Below are 21,011 nucleotides of genomic sequence, written 5' to 3'. Positions count from 1 at the left end.
GAGGTAGCATTGTGCAAAGCTTTACTCCCTCAGCAGGGATTATTTTATATGATTTGAAACAAGCTGCATTTGAATGAAATTGGAATTCAGTAAAAATGCACAAAAGCATTTTAAAAAACTTCTTAAAGCATTTAAAATTACTTGTTTATGTGAAGTTAATAAGCAGATGAGCTAGGTTGCTTTTATGCATTAAATCACCCCCTCCTCTTCGGTTGTACTTCTTTTCTTTGTCTTCAAACCAATTTGCATGCAAAATTTCAGTTTCTTTGGCACTGCCTGTTCAGAAAGCAGTAAGTGGAAGAGATATCGGAGTCAGAACTGGAGTGCAGGCTGAGAATCGGCAGAGTCAAGAACCGCTTCCTTCGGCTGTTTAAGAGAACTGCTGTGCGCTGCGGCTCAGAGCCATGTTACAAAATCATACTGCAAATCTACGCTGACACATATCACTAACACTCCTGAATTCCCTTGAAGATGAAAACCTGTGAAGGGTGTCCATGCATGGAAGTGCTAAGTATGCTGGACATGTGTTTTAGTGCTTACTTTCAAAACAAACATGATGTGCTTTGGGATAGCTTTGCTTTTGCTCAGTAAACCAACTTATCTCATGCAAGACATGCTTGCAGGGGGGAAGGCACAAACATAACCTCCAGCTGCAGGCATAGGGAGAGTCCTTGACCCAGGCAGGGAGACCCTGGCAGCAAATACCTGCAGAGCCCATGGGGGAGCAGATATGGCTGGCAGCTTGGGTAGCCTGCATGTGGCATCCCCAGATAGCTCTGCTTGGAGACTGATGGCCAGAGGAGTGCTAACCTGCCTTTTTCAGCCCAGGATTCAGCCCACCTGGTGACAGTATGCTCACTTGTTCAAAGGAATACCAGTAAAAGGCAAAGATCATTCGTACTCCAAATTTCAGGGAGAGAGAAGCAGCCAGCCCGCGGGTGAGACACGCAGGAAAATACTACCACACATGACTTGTTCACAGTGATTTTGCCTACTGATGAGCAAAATACAACTAAAAGCTGGCTTTGAAAAGCCTTCGTTTAAAGTGCACATTTCCTTAATTCCCTGGGAGCTCCTGGCAGCTCAGCCAAACAACAAGAGGCCATCGAGGTTTGGCCCTGCCCTGCCTTTCCCAGCAATGGCGCAGCGTGGGAATAGGACAGCGATGGCAGCTCAGGCGCTGAACTCTTCCCTACAGGCTTTTCCTAGGCTCAAGCTGGAGCTGGCTGGCCCTTGTTTACCTGGGAGCAGCAGAGCTCTTGCAAGTGCAATTACAAGCTGCAGTGCTGTGATTGTAAACTCCTTGGGTCAGAAACCAACTGTTTGGGGTTTAATATTTTTACCTAGTACAACAGAGTTATGAGTGAAGACCATTAAGGTGTACAGTACAAGGCTTGCATTCAGCCTTTTTTTAGATTCCTGAGGATGCACAGGTTTACCAGACTGAAGGCATTAGCTTCCTTCATGGTCCAGCCTCCCTCCGGGTACCCACCACCAGTGCCAGAGCCACCAGCCTAGCACAGGTGATGAGACTTCCCCTCAGCCAAACTGCTCTGCTGAAAACATCAGACCTGGCAATGCCACTTTTAAAGTCAGGGAGGGATGTAAGGAAAAGATGCATGCAGCTGCTAAAGGTGCACTGAGAACAGAGCAGAGCAGCCCTCAGCCTCAGCCCCGGCCCAGCCGCACGGACAGCTGGGGGAGGAGGGGAAGCTTGCACAGCAACATTCTGCTCTCATCATCCCAAAGGATCCATTCTCAGACTATTATCTACATTCCCACACGTGCAAACACACGTGCCTTAGTGATCCAGGGAGGATTGGTGAGTTACCACCCGAGGAACAACCATCCCTGTAGGACAAAATTTGCTCAAGAGGTTGCCAGTGGCTGCCCAGGCCCCACTGCCCCACCACAGACAACACACAGTGCTGCCAGCTTATTTTTCTCTGGGGCACATGCAGTGTCTTTGGGATCTTTTAAATCTGTCTTCAGCCCAGCCGCAGGGCCGAGGCTTTCTCCATTCCTACGCCAGCCCGACAGACACAGCTATCTAGCAAGTCAGACTAGCCCTCCCCAGCACAATCGCAGGAAGTTATTCCAAGCCTCAGACAAATCCCATTTCTATCTCTGGAAGAGTAAAAGGTCAAAAAACACCAGGCTGTAGCGCTGCCAGCAGCCGGAGCAAGCCGCGTCCCCGCGGGGCAGGGCTGAGGCGTGAGGGGCGCCGGGGGGCTCGGTCATGGCCGGCCTGGGCCCACAGGAGGGGAGGCCCAGCTGGGGACAGGGACATGGCGTCCCGGGGAGCCCACACAGCTCCGGGCCCACCCGCCCCGCTGCTGGCTCCCAGCCACCTCCCTGTCCTCTGCCGGCGATCGGCAGCGTAATTAGCACAAGTCCTGATTAGCTCCTGCCCTCTGCTTGCAGCGTGCTAGCAAAACAGGAGGTGTCTGGGGCTCGGGGCCATTCTTCAGCAGCGGCTATGGTGTCCTGAGGCGCCCAGGCCCGGGCAGGCCGTGCACAGTCACAGCACAGTCACAGTCACAGTGAGGACATCTCTCGTCATTCCCTGTTGTCCTCCCGGGACTTCAGGAATGTCCCCTTCCCTCCTGTCACATTGCTTTCCTTTCTGCTTGGCCCTAGTGAGAAGGAACCCCCAACACCGGCCGGGCAGAGCATTGCTGCCAGCCCTGCGGCTCCTGGCTGGGGACCCAGCAGTTCCTCGCCCAGGTTTTCCATCCCTGCTGACGAGTCCGTTCATTTTGTGTTTGTCCTTCAGCTTTCCTGCTCCTCCCATTCCTGCCCGTCCAAGTTTCTTGCCAGTTGGGGCTCCCCTGCTGTCCCCCAAGCTCTTGCTTTAGCTTCCCTTGTGAAACCTCTCGCCATCACCTACTCCTGCTCTGCTACTAGGACGTGAACCCCTGAGCCACCCACTTAAACACAGCCCTCATCCCTCCTCACGTTGCTACCTGCTGTCACTGTTCAGTTATCTGAGACAAACACGGCCTGCCAAAACAGAGGTGGTTTGAGACTTGCAGCATCCACGTGCAGAGCTACGGGCCGAGGCACATTTTGGCCACTGGCTGAAAGCTCCCACAGCTCCACTCCTGCCCACACGCGGTCATGTCCTCTCCCCGGGGTGCTGAGCCCTTACAAAACGGGCTGAAAGACTCCACATGGCTCCAGAGCACCCGGTTTCAAGTGAGGGCAGCAGCAGGGAAAGTCTTGTTTGTTTTTCTCGAATAGCCTGCACACAGTGGGATCAGCCCCAAGCGAAGGGCTTTTCATATGGTGCCTTTGTGGGGAGTCTGCCTCCACACCTTCCCTCAGACAAATGCTCTGAGCGGTGGTTTCTTTGCCACTGCCATGGCATAGACTGTCAAGGGTCTGCGCTCTTGGAACCAAGCTCACAGCAAAGGGTTGGGCACGAACCGTCAGTAATTTAACCATTTTGCAGCAGGAGCACTGCTGTTTGGAGGAGTGGGAGAGGTCAGGCTGCGCAGGGCAGATGGGCTCTGCTCACAGGCTCAGCTGAGCAGGAACTGGTGATGTCCCCAGAGCACTGCACTGGGAGGTTTTGTGCGTCTGCTGCATCCTTTGAGCAGATCTCAACGCATGGGGCTGCCTCAGCATTGCTGCTGTTGGTTTCCCTTCTTCATGGATCTCTCCCATGGGGTTACAAACAACAAAAAGCACTTAAAAACCGAAAATGAGGTTCTGCGATTTAAAAAATCAGCAGAGGAACTCCAAGCTAGGCTGAATTTCACTTCAGCTCCTGTTTTGCAGTTCAGGTTGACAGTGTCACGTTAGCAGCAGCAGAAGCCACGCTTAAATTCAGTTCCTTCTGAAGCACATGCAAGTGCTGCAGACTGTACAGTGGACTGTGCTCCTTTGGTTTTGAGGATTTATGAATTTTGGGCTGGGTTCAATAGAAGGCAATGGCTTTAAGAACAGTAATAAGACCAGTGACAAAGCTTTCCCATCAGAGGAAAGCAAAGATGGTGAGGCCACTCTCAGGTGTGCTTCAGGTGCCTCATTTTGGGGGCAGGGGGAAAGAAGGCACGTTTGTGACAGTGCTGGGGGCACCCTGACCCTCTGTGACCATCTGAGACCATCTGTGACTGGCTCACAGGGCGTCCCTGCTGCAGTGGCAGGGGCATCCTCCAGCCTCGATGCCTCCTTGTCCCTCATGCCACCGGGGCACCCAGCGGGACAGCGCTGGCAGCACCCAAGCAGAAAGCATCCGCATCCCGAGTGCTGCCCGGTGACCTCATCTTCTGGGTGTAGCTCGGCGTGCAAAACCCACGAGAAAGGGATAGGGAAGGGAGGAGAAGAGAGAGAGAAGTTGCAGAAAAGCAGAAATAAATGCTGCAGTTTTGAAAATGACTGTGGAAAAACCCAGCTGGCTCATTGTCCTCACTTTTGTAACAGTAACATTGATCCTATTTCACCATCCCACGAGCACATTCTCAGCAATAGTTTTATGGTTTAAAGGAGATGAAAATCCGGGTAAGCTGCACACCACCACTGCCTGCCACCGAGTTTACCCGTTTCCATTTGGTAAGGCTCTGGCTTTTGGTGTTTTAATAGATCAGTGCTCTGACAGGCTGAAAAATGATGGAAGGGGAGCTATTACCCTTCTCCCACATTGCTCATGTTTGAGATATTGCTGAGTACATTAATTGCACGTTGTTCCCAATAGATCAAGCTGAACTTTTGTTTCTGAAATCTGTTTTTACTCCCAAACCGTTCCACTCTTTGCGGAGTTTGGCAGAGATTTTACTCCTGCTGCACTCGCAGAGAGCCTGCGTTACAAAATACTGACAACTGGCTGAACGTAACCCCAAAGGGAAGGCACCTGCTCAGGAAAGCCAGCCCACCCTCTGGAGGCTGGAGCAGGGAGGTTTGGACCCGTCGGTTTAGTGCCACGTTGAATTTTGCCTTTCCACACTACAAAGAGAGCAGGACAGCAGCCACTGCTAGGGCAGGCACACAGCTGAAGGGCACCGACCCCCTGCCCTCGGGCCAGGGGTAGGAGCCTGGTTTGGGGCATCCTGAATTCATCGCCTGGGCTGGGCACTGCTGCGGGCACCCAAAACGTAGGCTTCTAGGCAAGGAAGCTTGGCAAGTCCGGGGATTTCCTAGGAAATGAATTAAAGCACACAGTTGTTTTCAGTGCTGCTGTGATCAGAGTGCAAATCCACAACACGAAGGGGCTCCAGAATTCAGAACGTTGAGGCAAAAGCGTGCAACGTGCCAAATGTGATTGTTTTCCTTTCGCAGCCCGTTATATTCAGATGTTGAGGAAATGATTTAATATTTCTGAACATGTTGTGATTTCATCGGTGGGTCCAGCAAGGGAAGTTTGAGAAGTCATGCAAATTAAGATAAACATGAAGCACGCTGTTGGTGCTAACTTTGCCATGCTGTTTTCTGGATGTGAGGCTCAGGAGGTGGAAACAAATAGCAGTGCTGCACAGGGCATGCCAGCCGAGGGCACAGAGATGGCTTCATGACAAGGCAGCAGCTGCAGCATTAACAGGGGACTGGAAAAACTTAATGAATCTGTGGGTCACAGCTTGAAGGTCCCAACTCAGGAGGGCAGAAGAGAAAGGTGTGAGGATGAGTGATGCAGTCGGGGAGCGGTGCCAGCTCTGGTCCTCACTCCATCTCTGCCGGAGCATCTTGCCCCTCATGCTGGTGTGAAGTCAGCAGGGCATGAAGCAGTACAGTGAGAAAAACCGCGTGGATCTGCAGAATTTCACAGGCAGGGCGAAGAAATGTGCGGCTGCCCCTGAAGCATGGGAAGTTTACGTGATGGGTGTTTGGATACTCGAGCTGACTTTAGCCAGCTGAGTTTGTGAAACATGCCTCAAGTGCGGAGGGAAGCGGAGCTTGCGGGGTGTTAGCCCGTCAAGCCTCGCCCTGAGAGCCCTGCTTCCTTGGATGAGATGCAGGACGCAGCAGCAAAAACTCCAAAAAAAAACTCCAGAAAAACTCTGGCAACTCAGAGAGGATTCTTAAACAAACAAAAGAAAACCTGGCACGGGGAGCGTTGTTTATATTTTTCCTAACATTTATGTACTTTAAAATAAAAAATGACGGGCAGGAGATGCTGTATATTAGGAGTCGTATGAGTGATGACCACTTTTCCACAAACTAAGGAGAATGAAAGTATAATTCTAAAAATGTCTAAAAACCAGCTCAATCTCCTGTGCAGTGTAAAGCAGAGAAGATCAGTTTAAGAGAGATTTTAAAGAAGAAGGAGAACCGGTTCTTAAAATGTACCAGTGCCTAGCAGAATACTTACGGGCAAAGCAACCCAGTGTATTGGTGAAAAGGCAGTCCAAAACAGCAGAACTGCAATCAAAATAGATATGTAAACTCCTTAGCACAGCTGCTTTTCTAATATTGTACTTTGAAGTGAGCAGGCGGGTGTGAACCCAGCCACTTAGCACTTCCAGCCTCCTTCGGTGCTGTGGGGCTCGGTGTGGCCACGCTCAGCCCCACCCGTGTGCCCGCAGCCATACAGACGCGTGCAAGGGAGCTCACCCAAAGTATTTCACCATATATTTCAGTTTGTCTTACCACACTCCTAGTGTGCTCTTAATTGCAATTATGGTATTTACTGGAATGGCCAGACAGGTAGCACCCAGCAGTGGGAGGGCCTGTGTCCCCCCAGGATGGGGTCTCGTGCCTGAGATCACCAGAAGACGTTCGCTGTCCGGCTGGAGAAAAGTCAGGGCTGAGGGCAGCCTGTGAGTAACCCACAAACCCCAGGCTAGACCCGTGAAGGGTGAGTTCATCGTCTGATGTAGTAGATAGAAAGGCTGCTCATCTGTCCAAGGCAGATTTTCTTGATTCAGATGATTCCTTCTGCTTGTGTTTCCATTTTTGGGAATCTCTGCATTTCTCAGAGCTTCCTGTCGAGAGGAGGACCTGGCCCTCTCTGAGCAAATGGGAGCTTTGCCATTTACTTCAATAGAGTCTAAATGTCACCACGAAGGCCGGGTGGCTCCTGCGGGACGGCTTGCGAGCCAGCACGTAGATCCCAGCGGAGATCTTCAGCGTCTGCACAGCTGGGAGCACGCCGAGCCCTCCGAAACCAGTGCCCCCTCCACACGCCTGGATCCCGAGCTCTTTTGGACGCGCAGCCGTTGCTGCTGTGACATTGGACCTCTCTCTTTTTTCCTTCCTATCTCCGTACATGTGTCCAGAAAGGTTGGTTCTTGTTTTCAACACACTTGGCCTGCTCTGCAAGACAAGCCCTCCCACGCATGTGCGCCTCCTCCCCGCTCTGCTGCCTGCCTCCTGCACACTTCCTTTCTCCAGGCAATTTTAGGAGAGAAAATGAAGTGCAAAGGTCAAAGCCTTTGCAGCCTACGGCAGGGAATTGGACGCGGGTGGACAAAAGGATGGCCGAGATTTGGCCCACGGTGGATGTGGGGGCTGCATCCGATACCAGCTTGTTCCCTGCGCGCCGGGAGATGAGCCCAGCTTCCGAGCGCAACCCGGAAAGCGGGGTCATTTCGCTGCATCGAGCACATTGTTACCATCAGGCAGAAGTGTCACAGCGTAAACATCTGTGGCTTTTTTTTTTTTTTTTTTTTTTTCAGGTCGTGCTGGCTACTCTGCTTTTCTTCATCAGATCCAGCAGTGTGTTGTTAAAGCGTTTAGCTACCGAAAAAGGAAAGAAAGAAAAAAAAAAAAAACGGTGTTGTGGTCCCCTACTAAAAGAGTCACTTTGCCCAATTTCCTGTTTATGTTCCTTCTCTTCGGAGCCGTAGCATCATGTGAGCTCAGACAGTTATAGATAGGCTGCGTGACTGTTGCTGACCTCACACCACATGTTCAGTTAACAAGGTGAAACAGCAAAATTTGTTCTGTTGATGTAAAAATACTGAGAAAACTGCCAGTTCCCAGTAACACAGAGGAGAGGGACTCCAGATAGACCGAGGCAGGGCGCAATCTCCAAGCTTGAGAAACCTGCAGTTCCTTCTGGTCTTTAACTGCTTCACACATCTGTATTTACATCGTGCTGGCGAGCGGCAAGGAAGGGGATTAGCCCCAACTCAATTTCTTCCCTTAGCAGGGGAGGTTTGGAGTCCTTCCATAAAAGCTATTAGTTTAGCAAATTTGCTCAAAATTTGTCCAAACTTTGGTCCCTTTAGTGTATACATTTTCCTGTGTTTGCTTCCAAAAATAACTGCAAACTCCTTTGAGCCGAAGAGCTTCGGCCATCCAGCAGATGCTCGTACCCAGCTTTTGTGGTTCAGAGCTGCTGCTCCTTAAACAACCTGCGGGCAGCCTCACTTTAGGGGGATCTCAAGGATCTGCACGGAGCCTTCTAAAAATCCTTTAGGATTATGCAAGAGTTTTGGATGAGAGCCTATCCAAGAACTTGAAATTTACCTCTAGTCAAGATTTTATCTTATTACTGTGTTGGTGTTAAAGAATTTATTGTGAACAAGTCAGAAGAGCCTTAAAGGTTTCCAGGCTGTCTTACACAAGTAGTTTTCATGCAATTGTAGGATCCCTGCTGTGCTGCGTGAGGTTTCAGTGGCCCCTTTCCCACTGATAGAAAATGAAATTATGTTGTCAAATCCAGGAGGGCCTGGAGCAGTGTGTTGGTTTCTCTTTTCTCCCTGGTTTTAACTCATTTCTGCAAAAAGCACAGTCTTGAGAAATAGGGATTTCATTTTGTAGCTGACGAAGGGGCGGCACGAAGCCAGACCGGCGGGTTTCTACCTGTCATCCTCTGCCACATCACACAGGGAAACGAGGATTTAGGATGGAAGAGACCAGCCAAAGCCAAAGGCACGAGCATCCTGGCCATGTGGAGCGTGGCACGGCGTCGGCAGCAGGTGTACCCTGGGGCAGGTGAAGCGGTCACCACATATGTGGCGTGTAACAAGCGTGTACCAGCTGCCAAGTGCTTCAGGACTTCGGCGGGGGAAGAAAGCACTCGAGAAATCCAAGCTGTGTTCAGGACGGTAATAATAATGTCATTTGAGATACTGCACATAAGCATGCTGCAAGGGAATATGGAACTAAAACTCTTGGCTAGCTGGCGAGGCTGTAAACATCCTCATGTGAAGAGCCCTGCCTGTAAGTCTTCACTGTCAGGGAGCTTAGCTGCCTGCAGAAACGTAGCAGCAGCCAGAAGGTGTCAGCTGGGGGGCAGCGGGAAGGGATTCATGCTTCGCAGTGCGTGCCCTCAGGAAGGAAAAAGTGTGCCCCAGCAGCGAGGGGGGGTGTTGCTGGGAGGAGATCCTTCGGTGGCTCCAAACCAAGCCCTTTGCCTGATGGTTTCGGGGCTGCCTTCTGTTGCTGGGATGTCTCATCTGAACTGTCTTAAAACAGACTAAATGAAACAGAAAGGAGAGTACAAGGATGCTGAAGGCCACGTCCCCTTGAGATGCTGGTGGGACAGGGTCCAGCAGCCTGCCACGGGTGGGCACCCAGTAGGGGCAAAGCAGGCTGGCCAGCACCAGCATCCCTCCCCACGGGGCTTTTGCAAGCCCCTCGTGATGAGTGGTCCACCGGGATGGCTGGCGGGCTGCTGGAAGTGGTGGCAGCTCAGGTTCAATCCCACCTGGAGGCACAGAAATTTCTGTCACGTCCTGAAAGCACCTGAGTCCACCTTCACTGCCTCGTTCGTCCCAGTGATGCGTGGCCAGACACACTGGGGGAATTATTTTATGCATTTATTAGTGGTGTCATTTTTAATTCCGCTTTCAGAACTCGTTTGCTTATCTCCTGCAAGGTTTCTAAGAACTTAAGCCTCCCAGGTTTCTAGGTCGCTGTGACTTTGACCCTCCGTGCCCAAATGGACCCATAAGCTTTACAAAGAATCTGCATGTTTATTAAATAGCAGTGACTCATTTGGTTGCAGATGTGTGTATATGTAAAGCACCATAAATATTATGGATTGGGATGTGGAGCAGGCAGTAGGAATGTGTGTAGGTTAGCAGACAACATTTGGGTCTGGGTCTTTTTCTTTTCTTTTTTTTTTTCATTCTGTGTGTCATTTTTTTTCTACACAAACCACAGGCTTCTTTTTGTGAGAAGCAGAAACAAAGGAAACCTCCCTGGTTCTAAAGGACGTCACCTTAGATGCTTTATTACGAAGCTTTCGCTGCACGTACAGTGCAGGAAATTTTTAGGGTAGCATTTTTAGTCAATCGATGTATCTGTATCACCTTGCAAAGAAGAAGGTATTTCCCCTTCCCCTGCGTCTCCTCCGAGGAGGGCTCATGCTGACTTTCCTGAAATAAGATTCATTTAGACTCATACTGAAACCACCACGAGCAGATAGACAAGTGACTCAATCAATGACTCACGGCTTAGCAGATGGAAGTAGGGTGTTAGACAGGAGCTCGTCCCGAAATCATTGTATTATGGTGCTCTGCGCAGGTTGCACAGAGCAGCTGTACGAGGCTGTGCTGAACGCTGCTTGCTGTGGGCACGCCGGCGTACTTCAGAGCCCTTGAGAAAATGGAGCTGTGAGGGCAGGAGAAGATTCGCTGACTTTTCTTTCCCAGCCATTAGCTCTGTTTCAGCCTCCTGCCACTGAAGTTTGTGAGATCTGAGCAGAAAATACAAGAAGCTGGGCACAAAGGAGACAAAACCCAGGCAAAGTGCTAAAGCCAGGGGTGATGGGCAGCGAGCTCCGCTGTTCCCCAGCAAAGGGAGAGGCAGGCAGCCTCGTTAAGGAGATTTATTATGCAGAGCTGATGGGAGCCACAACCCTACAGCCAGGACTGAAACAGCAAAGCTGTTGCTCCAGCTGGGGGAAGGTTGAAGAGGTCTTTTTCTTCTCTGATTTCCACAAGCGAGTTAATCGAGCCCAACTGCCCAGCAAGGCGGACAGAGAGCAGGAGGCAGGGGCCCTCCTGCGAGGGGCCGGCCCTTTGCTCCTGCAAAGCCTGAATTGCTCCCTACAACACCCTTGGGCTCTGAGCACGAGGGTTCTGGTGGGAGCTGACCCCCTCCTGGTGCACCAGCCTGCGGGTGGGAGCTCTGAACCTCCACGGTGTCGACAGGCCAAGACATCAGCTGCTCACAGGGCTGTCCACGTTTGAATTTGAACTTCCTCTTTGAAATCATTTATAGGAGAGGCTATAAAGTTCCACCTTGTTTTCTTTTTTATTTTTTTCCTAAAATAAGACGTTTTAAAGTGGTTCTTTGAAAACTTCGGTTTCAAATGCCGGCACTGCTGCAGGACGATCGCCCCGCAGCTCTGCTGGAACCCAAAAACACCCCGCGGCTCGGGCAGCTGAAGGAGGAGCACGGCGCACACGAGGACACCCAACCCCGGGTCAGACCCTCCCTATGGCACCCGCTGCTCCCCTTCCTCCCCGCACTGAGCTCTCGGCCTCTCCTTTCCCTGCCACAGAGGCCAGCACGCTGCCAGGCGAGCGAGGAGCTGGCGCACCTTGTCCTGCTTCCCCTTGGCTTCGCTGTGCCCAGTGGAGATTATTCTCGTGGGGGAGTCACAAGCATTAATTCAGCTGGTAAAGAAAGTCAAGTTTTTTGGCCATCCCCTGGTTTGTTATTAAAACCAGAAAAAATCAAACCCCACAGGATAAATGCTGTTTCGGGCCAATTCACCTCGTGGAGCTTGTGTGCGCTGCGGTTAATTATTTAGATCTCATGTGCTGGGTTTGTTTCTTGCAGTAAAACCGAACATGTGCTCCCAGGCAGAAGGTAAGCGGTTACAGTCCTTGGCTAAAACCTTCCCGTGCAGGCTCCCAGCTCCCACTCTCCCTTGGTTCCTAGTCAGCTACATTTTCAGCACATCCCTGGTTTGTTTGTGGCCTTTTTTATCTGGTGTTGCCACCGACACCCCTGGTGCAGCAGTCGCCCATGTGCAGTAGCAGCCCTGGTTCAGCCTCCCTTACCACTCCCTTACTGATCGCTTTCTTAAAATCCCCCCCAAAATGGCAACAGAGCCGCTCCTCTCCCCCCCCCCCAGAAGCAGCCCTGCCAGTCCCGAAGGGAGAAATTGGGGAGTGTGGAGCAAACGCTGCTGGCTTGTGCCATGCCGAGCCGCGTGCACCCGACCAGCGCCGCCGCACGCTCTGCCAGCCTTTGGCCCCGAGCTCCCCCACTTACGAAGGGCCGGTGAAAATTGTTCTGGATTCACGTTAGCGCTTGTCTGATTGGGGTTGTGCTGTCGTGGTGCAGCCAGAGGTACGGGTGCATATCGGTGAAAGCTTTGGGGTGGAAATCGGCCACTTGGGGGGAGAGAGCGGTGGCACTGAGGGTGCAGAATGGGAGAAGAGGTGGAAAAGATGGTGCCTGCTCCCCACGGCTAGACTTTGGGGTTTCTGCTGGTTTTGCTCCCTTGGCGGCAGGTGAGGAGCAGCCCTGGCAAAGTCCCCATCGCCCTCCCCTTGCTCCCGCGCTGATTTCGTTATTTCCACCCAGCCCTGTGCTCTGGCTGCCCGGGTGTGAGAACCAGGGCTTCTCACACAGCCTCGGCGCCGCTCTCCTCTCCTGTCATGGACCACGAGCACCAGGCACCTCCCGATCTCCTTGCAGAAAGCCTGGTGGGGCTGCCTGCCTGCAGGGAGGGTCAGGGGGCAGCTCCTGTGCTTGTGCCAGCTTGCAAAGCACAGCTGAGGGTTTCTGCTCTCCTCGCACCAGCTGCCCAGGTTCTCCTGCAGCCCACAGATCCCATTAGGCTCATTAAAGTCAAAATGCTGAAGAAATGGGGACAGAGGCTCTACTGTGCAGCCTGACCCAGGGACAGCCACCTCCTCCTCCCTCACCGTGCTCCCATGCAGGTGATTTCCATCCACTCTCCATCAGGAGCCAAATTTAAGCTGCAGGCCCAGCAGCCTGAGGGCAGTGGCAGTGCCCTGGGGGAGCTCAGGTGGTTCCCAGAGGGCAAAGGAAATGGTTTTTGGCTTATTCCTCCCGAGGCATTTCTCTTCTTGTTGCCTGGGGTGTGTGTGCTAGGGGAGCTGAGCTGTCAGTCCTGGTGCACCAGCAGGGTGTGCATCGGGCACGCGTGGTGCTTGGACAGCACGTGGTGGCGTGGCCCCCGTCCGGGGCTATGCAATGCAAGATGCCTGCTGGGCTGGGCTCAACTACTGCAGTTTGCTTCTCAGGGAGCTGTTTTCTCCTTTAAACGCTTCATTTTTGCTTTAATTTCATTTGGGGAGGGTGCGGGTGTCACTTTCCTCCTTGGTTCCTACACAATCCAGCTTCTCTGTGAGATCTCGGTGATCTGATGTTGCCTCTAGCTACTTCTAACAGAGACCAAATCGCTTTCAAACCTTGACAGGTCGTAGAGGTGAGCCTGAATTTTCTTTGTGCAATACTTGGCACCTCACCTCTGCTTTGCATCCGTTCCTGACGCGGCCCTGCTTTGAGAGCCACTCCTGTACACCAGCTGCTGTGTGTTGTTCAGCCTTGCAAGAGCTCCCTCTAAAGTACTCCAGTCTCTGGTCCCTCTGTGTTATTTATGACTAGTCTATTGCTTTCAAAACAGATTAAGGTACTGCCAGGCTGAGTAAAATCATCTCTAGATAAAATATCAGATGTGTATAGAAAGGCAAAAGCTTTGCACTGTGAGGAAACCTCTGTTCAGTGCGGGGAAAAAAATAAATCAAACGCCTCCTAACAAAGGAGTGTTATTTTTTTGTTGGTTGCTTTCACTGGCGCTGTAGTCACAGGGACTGTCGGTGAAACCTGTAGATCCTGTACGGAGCCCCAGGTGTCCTGGTAAGGATTCGTACAACGTGTGACAACATCCTGAAATCAGCTCCTTTGCACCAAGGCCAGGTGGTGGGATGTCAGTCCAACAGCCGCTCTGCCAAAGGAGCACTGTGTCGATGCACGGTGCAAGCTATTGCCCCGGTTCGTGTTGTGATGAGTCGCTTTGTGGCAAGCACTTGCATAATGCTTAGGCAGGGGGTGGTTGTTAGATGTCTCCTTAATAAACTTTTAACTAATGAAGGCAATTAGAGCATCTGGGGCTCTATGGTGACTGTGGTACCTGTGCATTGTGCGAGCCCCTTTGCCCCCACAGGGCTGCCGTCGGAGCTGGTTTTATCCAGTCACTATTTGTAAGGAGTGTGCTGAAGGGAAGCTCCCCACACCTTGTTTCAGCTTTCCTCTGCAGAGCAGAGCTCCGGGTGGATTCCTTTTGGCCCTCGAAGTAAGCCTGCTGGTGACAGCTGCAATCAGCACAGGGGCTCTCGTGCTGCTGAGGAACCGGAGCAGCTGCTGGAAGAGCAGAAAATGTTATTTTGTTCCTAGAAACTTGCCGGTAGCTTAATGAAGTGATGCGGCATCTCGGTCTTCATTTTAGCCTGTGTGGGTTCCACACCTTCAGCCCAGGAGATGCTGGTGCTGACAGGGTTTGGTGCAGGTTGCAGCGTCCCTGGAAGCAGTGTCTGGGTAAACAGATGTTGTTCTGCAACGCTGGGGAGGTTCCCGTTTAACTTCTTAGCACGACGGCTCCCTTAGGGTTTGCTCTGGGCTTCCAGAAGTAGCTGGCAGCTCATTAACAGCTTTTTCCTGGCCCTGGAAGCCATGAGGGAAGCCGTGCGGGTCATGCGGAGGCCTTGCTTTGGGCAGGAGGTGCGTGTTGCCAGGTGTTAGCTCACGTGCTGCAGCACATGGTGTGGTCCCAGCTGAAAGGAAAATGTGTTATAATCTCTTCTTGGTTCACCCGCAGTAGCTAAAGGCAGGTGAAGCATCAGAGCCGTCGCACCGTGCTGGCAGGCTGAGGGCGAGAGGAGAGAGAAGCCTTGTTCCCTGTGCTCCCCCAGCTGACAGCCCTTCTCCTCCTCATCCTGCCCCAAATACAAGCTGAGAGCAAACGCTGCAGGTCCCAGTCCCAGTCCCACAGGCTTATTCAAAAGCCCTAATGCCAAAAAGTGCTGCTGGCTGTGTCGCGAGGCTGACGGGCGCTGTCTGTGCCATCCACAGGCATGGAGGAAGCGCTGGTTCGTGCTGCGCCGAGGCCGCATGAGCGGGAACCCCGACGTGCTGGAGTACTACAGGAACAACCACTCCAAAAAGCCCATCCGCATCATCGACCTCAACGAGTGCGAAGTGCTGAAGCACTCGGGGCCCAACTTCATCAGGAAGGAGTTTCAGAACAACTTTGTCTTCATCGTGAGAACCACCTACCGCACCTTCTACCTGGTGGCCAAAACCGAGGAGGAGATGCAGATCTGGGTGCACAATATCAGCCAGATCTGCAACTTCGGGCACCTGGAAGATGGCACAGGTAGGATCGTGCTCGTCTTGGGGCTTGGGGTTGGCTTGGGGTTGGGGTTTTCCATAGCATTGCTCGGGGCAAAAGGAAGCGTGGGGCTTGTTGGGGTGGCAAGGGATGTGGGACTTAACATTTCCTACTGCTCCACGTGGTCCTGAGGTGGTGCAGACCCTGCTCTGAAGGTTCCTGGGGGGCTGGCTTCTGCTGGGCAGAAATAATAGCTGGCCGCTTGGTCTCACGTCGATGAAGCAATCGCTGCTAGAATAAACAGCAGGTCCTTAATAAGAAAAGGTACTGTTTATGTGAAAAGCTGATTGAGTGTTATCTTCTGGGGTTATTTATTTCATTACACGGCCCGTGTTTATTTAGTTTGGCTTAACGTAAGACACCTGCTCCAGGAAAGTGTTCTGCAAAACTTGCATTTTCTCAAGCTTTGTTGAACGTGGAATGTGCACAGATCTGGGTGTATGTGCACACATAAATCAGTGACAAAAATGCTGAACTATCTTAGCCTATTAATGAGAAGAAAAATAAAGCAAAGGCAGAGGACAGGAGAGCGCTAGGGGTGTGTGTCTCGGCTGAAGCGGTGGTCCTCCAGTGCAGCATGAAGCCGGCCCGCTCTGCCAGCCCTGCACCTGCGGGCAGTCAGTGGGGTGAGTTTCCTGGAAAGCTTCCAGGAGTTAACCACTCCAAGAGGGATCTAGCCAGTAATTAAAGCCAGGACCCATGTCATCGTCAACTTACCTTTCAAATGGGAAAATCAGGCTCAGATAACAGCAATCTGTCTTTCCCTTGACATTTCCAATGGGCAGATACAGCAGCAGTTTCAGAGCTTTGTAGGAAGTGAGTCAGAGCTAAGCCCTTCGCTGTGATAAAAGCCAGCCTGAGAGCAGAAATGGGTGGTGATGGAGGGACTCGGCCCCACCAGAGGACTCGAAGGGCAGCAAGATGTTGAGGGGTGTCGCAGCATGGCTGGGTGGTCTGTCCTGCCATGGTCTGTGTGCTGCTGCACTCTCACTGCTGTGTGGGCGTACCGTTACCTGGTACAGAGGAAGCAAAAGGCCGTGAGATGTTTGGTTTTAACCTATCCCAGTTCCCCGCCTTCTTTAATCATCTTTTCAGTAGTTTATTCTGAGGGGAAATGGGAGTGGAAGAGCTCTGCAGCGTTCCTGTTATAAATCTGATGTCTGCTGTTTTCACGTTTGCTCTAGAGAGCACCAGGAAGACTTCTGGCACGAGTTCTTGTGCCAGTACATGCTGCCCATGGGTATAGCTTGGAAAGTCGTGCTGGTAGCTCTGGGGGATGGCAGTCGGTAGCCCATTGGAGTTTGGGGTAATTAGGGACCATTCAGGAACCCGCTTCCTGCTGGTCTGCCCTTGCTGAAACGGAGATGTCACTCGTGTTGCTGCTCTCGCTGCAGTGCTGCGTTGGATGTAGCTTTACCAATTAGCCTGAAACGAAGCAAAACAAAGAAACCAAAAGTGTTTCTTTGTCTTCCCAATGTACATGTAGACTTCGGGCACTGCATTGAGGACATGCACAGGGAGGTGTGATCTGAGGCAGAGGAGCCAAGGCTGTCGCCAGGAAAGATGCATTATTACTAGAAACCTCTGTTATACTGGTCGGGCGTAGCATTGCTCCTATGTGGGCAGCACTGACAGTAACCCACGGGTGCTTCCCAGCCAAGACCACCAGTGTAGATGCTGATGGATGAGAAGTGACAGCTCTTGCTGTGGCGGGCTGAAGAGCTGACATCCCAGCTTTCTGCTCGGCTCCTCCAGGCAAATGTCCCCCACAGTGCAGAGCATTTGTCTTGGTTCAGCGTCAAGTCTGGCATCTGAGCCTGCAGTCTGCATCGCGGGCAGTGTGCGCTACGCTTCCAGGCATGCACTTGCTACATCTCTCCTGGCAAATAACACCTCCTATTTATCCTGCAGCTCCTGCCAGTGTGGTCGGGTCTGGTGTGGATTCGGGTCAGGCTGCAGGGCATGCTCAGCTCCTATTCCTACCCTCAGATTTCAGTCTGCACAGTTGCACAGGTTGCACGGCACGTTTCACATCCTGATAAATTGCTTCAGCTTTCTGGAAGCACAGAAATCCCCCAAGAGGTTGGAGGGTTAAACAAATTACTCCTAAAAATTAGCATAAGAAAAGCTCTATTAAATGCAATACGCTTTTTTAACGTGAAAGCTACCGTTACGACAAGTCACAGTCCCTGCAATGAATCACCACAAGGAAGACACGTGCAGAGCAGGAAATCTTACCAAGCTGCTCCGTGTTGAGATGACTCTCCCAGCCAATACTACCGTGGGAAATCAATCGCTCACAATCCTGGCATCGCTCTGAAAATTCACTGCAGCTTTGAGGCCAAGCCTCGAACTAATGAACCCCCGAACTGATGCTTTGTGGGCACAGACAGCGTGGTCGTGGCTCTGGGCCGTGACTCAGCCCCTGACAGCCACGATGAAGCCAGACTCAGAGCCGGGTCCTCCTCACCGGAGGCCTCAGGTTTGACATTTAAGGAGCCAGGGCCAGCTCAGAGCTGTCCCCGTCAGGACAACGTTTTTGTCAACAGGAGGGGCCGGCTGGCTGGAGGAGGGGAAGCGCGAGCTCCAGCAGATGTCAGGAAGCACCTGGGCGGGCGGCAGGCGGGACGGGCTGGCCACCAGCCACCAGCCACCCTCGCCCCATGGCACTCGGCTGCCACAAGGAACCGTGCCCATGACTGTGCTGAAGGCAGCAGTGTGGGGCTGGCACCCCCAGGGAGTTGCTGGGGGAGGAAGAGCCCCCCTGCATGTTTTGGGGTGAGGCGAGGTGGCCAGGGGACTCTTGCGTGGCCAGGGGACTCCTATGCAGACTGAAAGTGTGATGGGCACAACACAGGACAGCAGCCTGCGATGGCAGAACACTTGAGCCTGATTCATTAGGAAGCCTCACTTACAAGCCTGTAGCTGTACACAAAATGCTCCCCCAGGCCGTGCCTTGGCAGGCAGCTCCTAAGCCAAAGAGGGACCTTTGGCCTTGGGTTCCCTCTTGATCTCCTCCCCGGGCTCCAGGTATCACTCTGCATCCCTGTAACGCGTGGTTCCCTCCCCGTGCAGCCCCTACTGATCCCCGCCAATCCCCATCACCCCTCTGTACCTCCACCTTCTCCCACAGCACGATGGAGCCTGACACCCAGGATGTCACTGCTGTCACCTGAAGCAACCAGTCACCCGTGGTCCCTCCTGGCTGCGGGAGGTTGGACAGGAGCCTTCTGCTCCTGCACTCCATCCACCTCTCCCTCACCTCCCCATGGCTCCGGTCACTCCTGCTTGCACCCATCCTGGGACTTTCTCCCTTCCTGCTCCTTTCTGATGTTTTTTTTTGCTGCTTTTAATGCCTTTTTTTTTCTTTTTAAACCTTGCTGAGAAGTGGTTTGACACCCCAGGAGCTTGCCACAGCCACCCTGAGGACACCGCTGGCAGCCAGGGCAGCGCGCTGGGCTGCGGGGAGCCAGGAGCCCCGTTCCCTGCAGGGACCCCGCTCTCCCCGCAGAGATGCTTCCCCTCGGGGGAACCCCTTCATGTCCCTGCTGTGCTCCCACACAAAGCAGCGGGCCTGCTGGTGGCAGCGCCCGGCCCTTGTGTGGGAGTCAGGGGAAGTGTGAGGGCTCCTCCCAGCCCTCCTCGGGAGGAAATCCCTCCCTGCGCTCCTCAAGGCTTCTCTTTCATGTCAGCCTCTGGCAGCGTTTCCACCTCCCTGCAGCCCGGTGGGGTGGGGGGAGCTGGAAGCAGGGACCCCCGCTTTCACCGCGTCCATTGTGCCGCACAAGGACAGTTTTGGGGCTAGGGTCTGTAGCAGGAGGGAGAAGCCTTCTGTTTTTCCAAGACCTACATTGACAGGGAAAGTTGATGGGGTATCCTCCATGGTGAGTCTTCCCGTCAATGCAGGGCAGAGATTTTGGGGCTACTACCCACCAAAACAGCTATTTTGCCAGCCGAAGCTGTGCTCGGCCTTGCTGGCAAATGGGAGGACAGAGGGAGAGAGGCACCGAACCTGTTCTTTGCCTGCTCTCCCTTGAAAATGGGCATGCATAATTCATTCTCCCCAGCTGCCGCCGCAGTACGACTTTAATGCATGCTGATCCAGTTACCAGCAGAGCTGGCAGGGACGGTTCCTGCCAGGGGCTGGCTCTGGGTAGCCACGTCCCCAAAGGGCAGCCACGGTGAGCGGGAGGGACAGGGACGGTGCAGACCTGCCATGTGTTGTGCAGCCCTCAGCCCTTCCTGGTGGGATAATCCGAGGCTAAACCCTGCGAGCAGCAGATGGAGCTCAGGCCTGCTCAGTCTCTGTGTTAGTAATCCACAATGTCATTTATTTTTCTGGTGCATGGTGTTGTTTTTTCTATTTCTTTAAATATGCGGTCAGATGGTGATGTTCACACGCTTGCTGAGGTCTCTGTGGAGTTAGCCTGGTGCACATTTGATCGCCCTCAGCTTGCAAGCTAGCTCTGAGTCCAAGCTCTGCGGGCTGAGCTAGTGCCTGAGCCAGCAGGATGGAAAAGAGAAGTTATTTTTCAGCTGGGACGGCTTCAGCCGTCAGCCCTGCTTCACGAGTGTGAAAGCCTGGAAAAGCTGTTCCCTTCAGATGAGCGCTGGGGCAAAGAGGGCCGCTGAAGTCCTGCTGCTCCAAGCACCTGCTGAAAATTAAGCAAACGCTTTGCTGAATAAGCTCGAGTTGAAGCATGTGTGCGAGTGCTTTGCAACCTGGGGTTCGCTGCAATACTGCAAATCCAAGCTAGCAGGAGGAAGCAGCTGGTAGAGAAGGAAGATGGCTCCCCCTGCTTGAAAGGGACAAGCCACGGGGTAGGGCGAGGAAGAATTCGCCCTTTTTTCCTGCTTCTTTTGGCTTAGAGGGGGAAGGAGCTGGGGTGAAGCCTGCTGGGGCTGATGTGGAGGTGTCGTGTCACTGGAGGGGTGGGTTCCTTGCTGGTGATGTTGCCTTCCCCATACACCCCGGGGCTGAGGAGTGACCACAACAGCCAAGGGCGGTGCAGGCACTGAGGACTGGGTTGACCTGCTGGGGACCTCGCATCTCACCTTGTGGCACGGGATCTGGCCCACAAAACCGTGCTCCCCGCGATGCCTTGTCGCCTCGCCCCGCTGTGGCTCAGCCAGGGCCGTCACTTCTCCTTGCAGGTTCAGTGGAGAGCCTGTCCCACACCACCTCGTCCCCGCAGCCCTCGCCAGCCGCCTCCACGCACGCCTCCCGCATCGCCGATCCCTCCTTCTCGGTCGACCACGCCGCTGCCGACACTTCTGCCGCAGAGGAGACCCCCAGCGAGTCGGAGTCGGTCTTCCTCCCCGACTACCTCTTCCTCTCCAACTGCGAGTCGGGCAAGCTCAGCCACACCAGGTAACTCCGGGGTCCACCGCACACATCGGGCTGCAGCCACCTCTGCGTGCCCCTGGGACACTGGGGCAAACTGGTCCCTGAGTCCTGCAGCTCCTGAGCCTGATCGGACCATCAGAAATCCAGTTCTCAGGGGGAGCTTTCTGTAGTGGAGGTGAGCGGTCAAGCATCAGCTGTTGGTCCTGGCCTATGCAGTGTCCCTCCAGGTGCTCTTTCTGCCTGCTGCTGCCCCGGGTGCTCCACAAAGTGCCCAGCTCGGGGGGACCCTCCATGGCCACAGGGAAGGGACAGATTTGGGATCAGACTGAGATTTTTTTCACACGGTGTCACTCGGGAGGAAAGAATGGGTGAAGCCTCAGGAGGACAGTGCTCGTGCTCCTC

The 21,011-nt window shown here is 53.1% G+C and overlaps 1 protein-coding gene across 1 annotated transcript in view; it reads left to right on the top strand.

Annotated features, from left to right (window-relative positions):
- The window catches only part of GAB3 (GRB2 associated binding protein 3), a 57,481-nt gene that overhangs the window by 22,372 nt on the left and 14,098 nt on the right, over positions 1 to 21,011 (top strand). Inside the window, 2 exon segments of the mRNA XM_035324807.1 lie at positions 14,944 to 15,247; positions 20,417 to 20,633. Of these exon segments, the coding sequence (XP_035180698.1) occupies positions 14,944 to 15,247; positions 20,417 to 20,633 (521 nt within the window).

Source organism: Oxyura jamaicensis, chromosome 4 (assembly GCF_011077185.1).
Source record: "Oxyura jamaicensis isolate SHBP4307 breed ruddy duck chromosome 4, BPBGC_Ojam_1.0, whole genome shotgun sequence".
NCBI lineage: Eukaryota > Metazoa > Chordata > Aves > Anseriformes > Anatidae > Oxyura > Oxyura jamaicensis.
The sequence above is the reverse complement of the archived record's forward strand: the minus strand, read 5'-3'. Positions and strand labels throughout refer to the sequence as shown.